We start from the raw sequence: 11,337 nt of genomic DNA, 5'->3' as shown, positions 1-11,337 counted from the left end.
ATATACATTTATAAGTATACGTATATGGGTACACGTCGAAGGACAACTAGTTATATTACAACTGGCATTTGATGTTCTAACCAACGGCTAATCTTGCCGCCGTAAAGGTTGCCTTTGCACAGAAAGCTCAACGTTTCCATTGATAGCAATATCTGGTGAACAATCACATAATATTGTAAGTTAATTTATTAAGACAATCATTCGTAACATACATTTATCTATGGCTAAGTTTAAAACTTCCAATATTTTATCGTCTGTGTCGTATAGGTAACAATGCTATAGCTCGTCCTCTTCAACATCTTATTTTACCACATACCGGCGATACAGGAACGGTTGTATAGCCCTCGAATGATGTAAGCGAGCACGAAAACGTACGCTAATTATAACTCGACAGTGACGAACAATTCTCGTTCGACTTCTCGGTTCGATTGCCTACTTGCCTACTGCCGGTTCGATTCCTAACTTTAAAACATGTCCGACATCTTACAGTCTTGACATTCATATAGTACGTAAATACGCGTTTACGGGCTCTAGATTATACTTCAGCTTACTGCGCCTGTATCGCCCCAAACTGACTAGTGCAGTCTTAATTTCTAGTTAGTATATATAGTGACAATTATCGGACATTTAATAAGAACAGCAAAGTACGTTACCAAAATAGATTACAGTACACAAAACGCAGCAATATTTATAATCATCTAGCGAGTATAAAAATTAATCACGTCTGGTTCTAACGAACAAATTTCGCGGACTCCTTCATTGATGCTCTGATATCGAAATTTCTCTGACTTCACTGATTCGTTAGACCATCGATTAACCTCGCTAACTTATATTCCGGCCAAACACACACATCATCCATGGCTTCTACTGGTCGTTATACCGTCAGCCTGCTCGTTATACTTGAGACACTCAGTCGTGACCCAGTCATCAATAAGATGGCACCTCCTGTGAATTCTCCTTAAGTATTTCTCACACATGCTAAGACTTCGCTTTGGCGCTCTGAAACTCCTTAACATACCGCCCACTGCTAGATGAGGCGTGACTACCTCGAAGGTACAAAGCAAATACCTGAAAAACCCCTTTCCCCAGCTGTTTTCCCCAGTCGGTTAGTTCTGGAAACATTCCAGTTTGGTCTCGCGAGTGATTTGTACACAGGCAGTGATTGGATGTGATGGTCCGTCGGTGACCTCGTTGGTTGTACATGGCGTTGCCTCTGTGACTGAAGTTATTTCGTTAGCAGATGCCGGCAAGTTCTGTACACAATGCCGCTTTTGTGACTGAGATTGTCCGTAAGCTGGTGGTCGATCGGACACTACGATTTCTGTGCATGATGGTTCCGAGGTAGCGGTTTTACCATATCCAGATTTTGGATTGAAGCTTGGACACCAGTTTTGATTGTACAAAGACCACCTGCAAATTTCGATCCGAAATAAAAGTCAAGTAAGGATAAAACAGTATAGTGAAATCGCTTCGAAGAGCCATAATAATTAATGCAGTAGCAGTGAAAGTAACATTTTGCTGATATCCTCGGCATATAGAAATCGCGAAAGTACTCGCTATAGCGTCATAGTAGGAGCTTGTAGTACACCATCTAGTCTAAATCTTCAGTCATCTAATAGCATTTGATGGGTGAAGTCACAAGATTCTTGCCCTTAACAATGCAAATATATCATTAGCATTAAGATGAGATAATATGTATTGTGCAATTATTCGTCATTATATCGCAGTACTAATTCATTTTGGTTTCGAGACATGGGCCATCTCGATTTATTTAGATAGTTATTTGATTTTCATAAAATAATTAATTATAAACTGAAATATTTGTTGAATGATGGATTAGGAAGCACTCTGTTTTAACAATTTGGTTTTAGATCGATAGTTTCCGCTTAGTAAGGAAAGCGCGCATCAACACAACGCTTATTAGGTCGGCGAAACTTATGGAGGCACGCTTCGGAAAACGGAACGGCGGCTATCACGAAAAGAGCGAAAGAAGAGAAGTTGCCCCTTGAGTACGTTCCCGATGGTTAGTAGGAGCAAGTAGGAGTTCGTGCACTCGTACTGGAAGTACCCAGTTGTCTGGAACAATGATTAACGCTAATATCGGGCGCGAAACCCGAAACATTCATTTCATAACTGTCATGATGAACTGAAACTAGGTGACAGAGGATAAGGTAGAAGGAGTACAGAATAGACAAAGGGCTTCGTACGCATTTTGTTGGCAGCTGGAGTGCGAACCTGTCGGTGGCAAGGGGGCATTGGCATATCGATTATCGGATTGATCTAGCTTGTTCTCTCCTGAGTTCATTAATGCTTTGTCATGTCGATAGGTGCCCCATAAAAGGCATCCTTAGATCGTTGACTGAAAAACCTTAGAGGGAGAACTTGTCTTAAAGATTTTCGGGCTGTTGCAAGCAACGTTGAAATTGGCAAAAACGGCGGAAATAGGCTGAAAATAGAGACTAGTACAGCGTATGGGAAAACGGCAGGTGTGTTTAATAATACTAATGTTGATGCCAAGTTGAAAGAGTGAGACAAGCCGCTTGGTCATATTGCAGGTCAGCAGATTGGGATGAGGTGGTGGCTACTAATCAAGAAATGTAAATCAGTTTGACGATAGCCTCTAACATATTGAGCATCAAAGTTATTGTCCAAACTGGACAGCCTGAGCCCTGTGCTGTGTTTAAGGCCAATTTGTGGACGCTGTAGTAAATGTGTTTGCGAGAGATCGAATCGACTGGACTTTGTGTGTATCGCAAAGGCAACAAAATAATTGATCAAAATCATACCTCACGTGTTCTCTTTTAGATGCGGTATTCTCCACAGTCTCCACACTTCGAAGCAGTGTATACCTTTAAGGGCAACAAAACTTTTGTACAAGTTGACTTAAATATCGCTCTAATTGACAATAAAACATCATCGACTGTAAAGCTGCACTTGTCATCATCATCACCATCATACCGTATACTTATTTGGTAATTTTTATACGTTTAAGGTAAAAACGAAAAACAGTAACCAAAAGAGGGTTTCTGCGGTGAACCAGGGGGGCAGCGCCTAGCAGAGTTACTGGCAACATTTGTTTGGCTCTAATTTTTCTGCTCGCCAAAAAACGATCAATTCATCTGACGACCGAAACTTCTTAAGTTTTACAGCAAAATTAACTCAGTCAAAAGTTTGGGCAAAAACGTTTTTACTTATCAGAAGGAACTAGTCATGAGTCATATTTAAAATTTTCATAGAGATGCCACTTAATACACCTGAGTAAGTATGATTGAAAAGAGTTTTAAAATTGAAATACGGGCTGTAGGTGTAATTCCAGAACAGAACTATCGTCATACGTTTTCCGAGCAGTTGGACAGGGCGGTCCAGCTGATGATTAAACGCCTCATAAGCGGGTAACAAAAATGATTATGGTGTAAACAAAAGCAAATTCACAATAATACTTCATATACGATATTGTTATATGCCATAAAAAAAAACTAGATTGGTACCGCCTAATCCTTGATGAGAGCGTAATCGAAATGTATACATCTGTTTACAGATAGCGGGTTTCATATACGGATTTTTGTGGTGTAGGGCTTATGCTAGCATCTTCAACCCATTACGTTTATAGGTTCTTTAATTCTTGGTCCTGTTTCGGTAGTTACTATGTTAGTAAACTCCTTGGTAGGGGGAGGGATCCACCTTCCAGTTTGCAATGTAAGATTTGACTAACTAGTTCAATTTGTCCATGTCCTATTCCGTTCTTCCACAAGCTAACTTGGAAAGACTCTGTGAAAAATGTCGGTTGGTAGTAGATAGTTGTTTTTTACGTTTCGCTGTTAGCTCAGTCATTAGCGTGTAGGTGCTGAAGGATTTTGTGACTTTCCACATATGTTATTATTAGTCATAAATAGATTTCATCCACTTACTTAGAATTTGTGCGGGAAACAGACGAGTATTTTGTCGAATCCCCCCTGACTACCGTTTCGTAGTCAGGCGGCGGGTCGTCTTCTTCTCGGGGAGCTGTGGGCGTCTCGGTTGGGGCTCTTGGGCTCGGATCACAGTGTGGAATCAAGCTATCCCAAAGGATACCGGTAGTTATCAAGATGAAGATACCTGTGCGCACGCGAAGTTTTAAATCGTATTAGTTCCGATGCTTTGCGTAGGCGTTCCGTTCGTAGACCTTACGTTAATGCGAATAAGAACCCCACAGTTTTAGCAATCAAACGCTCCTTGAATAATTACGAGCCTGTCGTGAACCTATTTTTGAAAATCATCACGCTCAGCACGCTCGATGGATAAGCAATAGGTGTTCGTCATTGTCGCTTTGGACCAGCTCATAGAAAGGAATGGTGTCAATGGTGTGATCGGTGCGCCCAAATATTTTTTAAAATACGATTACAAGAGTATATTAGAAACCCTAATCTCTTTAAACTACGTAACAGCTATTAAATCTGAGGCGATACTTTTTTTCATTTTAGCAACTCCTGTAATCTTATGGATGTTATTACTTAACAGTAGCAGAATATCCCAAAATAATATGGGTAAATAAAATAAATTCGAATGTAGGAAAGATGCAAATTCTGTTTAGTTTTTGCAAGCAAAGTAAACTTCAAATATGTACAGTGCTTGATATTAAAATTATGGAAACGAGAACATTTCATATCAAGTGATTAAATGACAAAGTACACAAAATTGCAAAGCTCTCTAGGTGCTCTCTCCCTGTACATGCGCGCACACACCCTCTACTTGGCGTTAGAAGTCATATTTGAAAATGACACGCACCCTCAACAATGGTGAAGTATTGGGCTAATGGACTGTCCGTACGGCTGTGCATAGTGGTCACTGATGAATAGGTATTTATCGTAATTTAATAGTGACCTATGTAAACTGAAAAAGAATTTAACAGTCATTCTGACAGATGCGATTATTCAACATCCGTGATCCTGTTTCGAAATTTAATACTGATATACGTCTGGACGGATGTAGGGGGTCCTTAATCCTACGGTGTCCAATTCTGATCCGATAAAACTCATGCAGGACAATGCGGTTTTATCTTCGCTAATAAAGCATATTATCGAAGTACAAGACTTATTTCAAGACGAAACGCAAATGCGTAAAAAATTCATGAGGCTCAAGGCTCGCCTCCGGAATATAGGGAAAAAGCAATTATTGCTTAGTATCGCCGTGCTGGGTTATAAAGTTTGTTGGTCTACCCGTTTCATACGGCTTCGAAAAACCCAAGAAAAATTTGCACGAGGAAAAACAGCGGTTACGCAAGAGGGGTTGGATGAACAAGATCCAGATCGTACAAAAAGCCTCTTTTTTATGGTCTCGAAATTTACGTGCAGAAATTAGAAGCTGGTTTTGAGATAAATGCTTTTATTACCAAATGCGACATTCAGATAAATCTTAACGGCTGGTGTTTATTTGACTCTTTTTTGACTTTTCTGGGGGGCTTACACTTTTAAAGCTTTAGGCCTACAATTATATTAGAATTTAAATCGGCTGAAGTTTTTGCGACTAGTGTATCTGAGCGGTACCTCCATTTGCGCGTTTCAATATAGCCCTATTCACAAATTCTAATAAAAACTGATTTGATGAATAAAGATATTGAATAAACACATCCACTAAAAATATGTCAGTAAGCATGAAAAAAAAATGATCTAAACATTCGTCAGACTTCAGAATTAGTGATATCGAAATTCATCGACCACTTCGTTTAGATTACGGGTTTGGGTTACCTGATACGACGACAATGAAGGCGTAGCCCCTGTGTTGAGTAGCAAAGCCTGCGAAACCACCAATGGTTAACGTTCCCCCAACAATGAACGAGGCATAAAAGAAGACCCGTCGTTTGCCTTCGCTCATCTTCTCCAGCGACTTGAAAAGACACGTCATTATGCACTGCGATTCAGTGCCGTTGTTCACCGTTGGTGGTCATAGCGATTATTAGCAGACAACCCGGGCATTGGCAAAAAAAAAAAAAAAAGAAGTGATAGAATCAGATAAATACGTTTTTTCATTGTCGTTTAGAGAAGCGTTACGTTGATTTAGTTGTAGGTGTATGAATAGTAGGTTTATTGTAATTATATAGCCTTAAAAATTCATCCAAAATGTCTATCGTCATTTTTTCTAAGTTCAGGCAAACTATTGAGAATAAAAGTTGAATTATACAGGTTAGGAGACAAAAATTATAAAAAGCGGCTGTAGTAAAATTAAAATATCTGTTTTTAATTATTGTATTTTTCGATATTTTGGTTGAATACTCGGGAGGGCCAGATCCAAATATGCGTTCAAGACTTCAATTATTATATATAACAAATTATAATAGCAGTTCTTAGTACTCAGGTATAGAAAACATTTAAGCTGAAGGGGGTAGATGCCAAGTGACGTTCCCTTTTCTGTGATTTCATCAACCTTTTCTATTAAATCTGTCAAAAGTCTACTGATGATGTTATATATTATAGTGTTTTGCCAAGGGTTCTGAAATTAAACCTACTACAGATTCAATTTCAATGCAGTTGATTTGAGCTTCATTACATCATCTTCCAAATTATTAGTCTACAAAGGCCTAATTTTTTTTTTGACTATTACCGTTCGAGGGGATCAGGCTCTAATACCAAGAAGGGGTGATTGATCTGACTTAAAGAGCCCGAAATTTATGTAACGGCTTACATTTTTTTGTTAATATAATTAGTTTTAATTTAATAAATTAAGTGTCTATTAACATATGTGGAGCTCAATTTAAGTCATTTTATGATACAACTGTTATCATAAAGCAACAACGCTGAAAAGTTTGTCTACAAGTAGCATGTAAAGCTCCCTAAAATGACAAACGGTCATATGCCCGCTGCTGCAATTTTCAGAACTCAAATTGTCATAATAAGGCAACATAACCGATCTCCAAAATAATTGAATTTTTTATTCATAATGTTAAAGCACCTTTAATTTCATAAATAATAAAAAAAAACTAGTAGTAAAAAGTCGGAAAGTGCACAACCTTATATTTATTTGAACGCTGTTATATAAAATAACCGGAGGTTTGATTTTTGTTATAGAGGTATCACGCTGCGTTGTCTTTGTTTCCTTTTCCACTCATGCACTAATTTTTTTTATAATAAGATACAGAAGATGTTGGGAGCTAAGGCAAGTAACCGTATGATATCCAAAATGGTCGATGCACACCGAAAACAAGGGAACCTCACAAAAATGTGCTTTTAAACGCATTTGACTTTATATCTCTATGGCATATTTATATACGTTCAAAACAAGACGCCATTCTTTCCAGGCCACTGTTCCTTCACTAGTTGCCTTAATCAATAGGAACAGGTCGACTTTTTTTTTTGTATCTAGGTCTAAAGTCTCATTAAACCACAACCCCTGGCACTGATGTTCATTTGTTAGAATATTCCTAGTTTATGACTCTTATATATGCTAACAGAGGTCGCTTCAGTTAGTTAGATAATAACTCTACCGTTGTTTGCATTTTTTTTCAAATGTCATTCCAGTATTATTAGAATAAGCAATAGCCCAAGCCGATTTTTTATATCGTATGAGCCTCATGTTAAGAAAAAACAAATACGCAATCAAAACTCGCAAATAAAACGAAAATCAAACCAGCATAGTACGCAATACTATTAGTAGTTAGTGAAATTTTGCTAAAATGTTTCTTTTTCTTGTCAGTGGTTTAGCGTCGTCACCGTTAGACTGCGCTGGATTTCACGCTGTCCGCCACAAATATAGAAACACAAATACACAACCTTTGGGGATGAGGAACTGCTTCGAATAACAACAGTGTATCTACTGCACTTGCAACATACCGCCACTAAATTAATTCGTTTCTCAGCTTTAACGCCGACTGTTGGCCAAAAACAACAATTAGATTTAATAGAATAGACGAAGAAGTAAGGACCCAGTACATAAAGACCTTTCCTATGGCTCTTTGTGAACCTCGTTAGGCTTTGATACGTGTTAACTTATTCGTTGTCTGCATAACCACTTGACAGCAAAGGCGGCTTTCTTCGACAAACATGTAAAAAAAAATGTATTTTTTCAATTACTGGCGTGCAAAAATAACTCATTCGTTACTTTTTGATTTTGACGAATTTTAACTTGACATATTCAAATCATGAAAGGTACGCGGATCGTATTATTACGGGTCACGAGTTGCCTTTGTGATGAAAACGGCAACCAGAAATACAAAACAATGTCACTTTACCATCATATAGAGCTATCTGATTCTGATGATGATTTATTAGTTTAGAAAAACAACTCTAAACAAGCACATTTACTTATACCGGGTAACACGCTGCCAAACCTATAAAACTGACAGATACGAAGCTAGTTTGCTAACTGTTTATTGAGGTAATGGAGCTTCCAACTACAATTTAAGTGAATTAAAAAACAAACGGGGGGTCGCCAAAAGAACATCCAGTCGCTCGGCCACTGATCGGTACAGTCGTTAAATAGAGGCGTTTATCCGATCCATCATTAATTACTTTTTGAGCACGCAAAATATAATCGATAGGAACAAAGCTTAAAATTTTGTAGTTTGTAGTGGAGAAATATCCACCATTACACCCAGAAGCCGCCCAAAGGTACAGTTCAGTTGAGTACCCCCCCCCCCCCCCAAAAAAAAAAACTTACTTTTTTATGAAATCCGATAGGACTAATTAATCCTAAAGCAAATTGGCACTGATGGAGTTTTTAATATATTTATATAAAGTTCGTTTTTTCCAGAGGTGTCAATGCGGATTTGATAGGATATTCGTCGCCGTATATGGTGTGGCTTACCAACAACATTAATTATCCATCCATTTAGTTATATTATATGACCTTAATCCCTGATTGTAATTAACCGAATTCATATATTGACCGTAGTCGGGTAATTCGGGCACACACTTGTTCTTCACTGTAGTTTAGAGCTTTAACTCTTACAGGAGTAAGCTTTCAGGCGGCTTAGGGCAGTCCTGTCGCCTAATTGAAAATTAAACTTATTTATGCAAAAGCCTTTTGGCGGCCGCTATTAGCAATCATAAGTATTTTTAATTCGAGCTGACCCTATTCGAGTTGTATTCAGCAGTAGATTGCCGCTCATAGCGAAATAATATTTCAAGATCAAAAAACGGATACCTTACTACGAGAGTCAAGGTTGGCAGGATGTGGGCACACATTGTAGAGTGGAAGAAAGTGATATCACTGGTCGCCCTCAAATGATCTCCTTATAATGCGCTTAAAGGCCTAACATGTCTAAGACGAAATCCCGAAGGATAATTTGGAAGGCCACTGCCGACATATGAGTTTTAAGTACCCGCATCAGTAAGCGACCCTCAAACTCAATGAAACAGTTCCGAACGAATATGCGAGGATCAATCAAATTTGCAGAAAATAATCAATAACTTGGAAGGTGGGGTTGAACTTTGAAGACTTTCGCGTTTTTATAGTGTCGAATACGCCAATCGCTTAAAGATGAACAGTTAACGATTTTTTTAAAAATTGAATTCCGTGGCTGTAATAGTTAGCGGCATTTAGGTGATAATTTCGGTATGTGTACAATCAATAAAAATCGTTTTTTAAGTAAGAACACTTGTCGGTCTCTGTTAATATGTGATTCAATTTGCTTTAATTTATATATGATGCTACAACAGATTGAGAAATAAACCTGCATGTGTCGCAGAGAAGAAGAAACGAAATAAAAATGGCTAGCAAAAGATAGTTTTTGATAAGAGAGACTAACCTTCATCACCTTCAGTTGCAAGAGAACTGCGATAGACCTAACCGCATTAGATTTATTAGCTAATTCAGCACATGACCATCATCATTGTGGCATATTGAGCTAAGATATTTGCAAAGACGTAGTAAAAAGAACTATCCATATATAATCGGATACGATTGAGGAAACACACGAGTGCTTTATAAATTAGAAACTATAATGATACTTTTTTTTATTAGCACTAACAATGTCAGCAAGAGCCAAAGTGATAAGGCCATGTTAGTGAAACAAAAATCAATAGCATGACTGCTATATACACGTTTTGACTCTTGAAACCTAAAAGAAGTTAAAGGAAACTAGACTGCCAGCCAAATATAGCCTTTTAGCTCATTCTTCATTGGCATGTAAGAAGTTTTAACACGCAGGCCTATTAACAGTAACTGGCCAAGTTGATATTTGTATTTCAAACGAGAATTGACTCATTAACTGATTATCTTTAAGGGCATTCTGTATTGCACACGGATTTTAGTCTCTGACGTCCACTTGTACCTCTATACGTGGAAATAACGAAAAAAATACCTCTTCTTTATTTTTGCTTTTTTTTTTTTTAGAAGAGAAGAACGTGGAAACTGAAATAACATAGACTGGCCTTGGCCGTAATCTATGACGACGTCTGCCATAACTGCTTTAGCTAAATACAGCAGATTGGCTTATATTGTGAAGGCAGTGGGTACAGGATGCTAAAAAAATGACAATTATCAGCGTTACCCGGTGTAGCTTTCACGTACCACTGGGCATATAGGGGTCCACTCAGATAGCCTACTCCCTCACGTGATTTCTGTTTGTGCAAAAAACAGCTTTCCAATCAGTTTCCTGTTGGGGGGCGCGGGGTACGATGTTGTGTTCTGTATTTATTACAGATGGTCAGCTCTCGCCAAGTAGTACTACCACTGTTACTATTGCTAGCACGTATTGTAGCTCAGGGCCGTTTTGCAGATGTTAATATTTGCTACCCAGCTACATACAGAACCACTGCCATGCTTGCATTGGTTTTATAAACACAAATAAAAGACGTGCTTTCCATAATCTGTTCGGTAGTCCACATGATAATGCTTGCCTGGAAAAGTGGGTCAGCAATAGATTTTGTGCAGTGGTCGATTGATAGGTGTGTATATAAACTGGTTTTATTGATGTACATAAGGGTTGTTTTTAGAAATATTGTCCCTACATTTTCGTTTTGGAGGACGTCGCATCTCAATGTTAACAAATATTTGCAAATTAAATTTATTTTTTCTGATACTTTTCCACGATTAAGTTAAGACAAAACTAAAGCAGACCTCTAATCTCGGTAGGCACAGAGAATATCGACAACAGAACATATAGTACATTTATTATAGATAAAAATGAGTTTTATATACTTCTTATATATTCCTTTATATACTTATATACAGACTTCCATGCCTTGCTGGGCGGATATGCTGCAGCCATGGTCATGCACTGTCCTGGCATGTGTGCCTGCACATCTGATAATAACAGATACGTGCGTGCTCGTGCATTTATATGTGCGTGTGCACTTTATGGGTCGCCGTCTATCATGCTCCCATGTTGACTGATAAAGAAATTTTCGGTCCTATTGTGGCCTG

General features: G+C 38.2%; 1 protein-coding gene across 14 annotated transcripts in view; it reads right to left on the bottom strand.

The window, feature by feature from the left end:
* Positions 1-156: 156 nt before the first annotated feature.
* LOC111250822 (uncharacterized) overlaps positions 157-11,337 on the bottom strand; it is a 53,714-nt gene continuing 42,533 nt past the window's right edge. For 13 of the 14 annotated variants that reach the window (XM_086989334.1, XM_022806620.2, XM_022806621.2 and 10 more), the window contains 4 exons: positions 5,724-5,886; positions 3,909-4,095; positions 2,787-2,849; positions 157-1,410 (listed from right to left, as the gene is read on the bottom strand). In XM_086989334.1, the coding sequence (XP_086845460.1) occupies positions 1,107-1,410; positions 2,787-2,849; positions 3,909-4,095; positions 5,724-5,886 (717 nt within the window). In that variant the 3' untranslated portion in view covers positions 157-1,106. The remainder of the gene's footprint in view (positions 1,411-2,786; positions 2,850-3,908; positions 4,096-5,723; positions 5,887-11,337) is intronic. The other variant, XM_086989341.1, reaches the window with a different exon arrangement.

Source organism: Varroa destructor, unplaced genomic scaffold (assembly GCF_002443255.2).
Source record: "Varroa destructor unplaced genomic scaffold, Vdes_3.0 BEIS01000005.1, whole genome shotgun sequence".
In the NCBI taxonomy this organism is placed as follows: Eukaryota; Metazoa; Arthropoda; class Arachnida; order Mesostigmata; family Varroidae; genus Varroa; species Varroa destructor.
The sequence above is the reverse complement of the archived record's forward strand: the minus strand, read 5'-3'. Positions and strand labels throughout refer to the sequence as shown.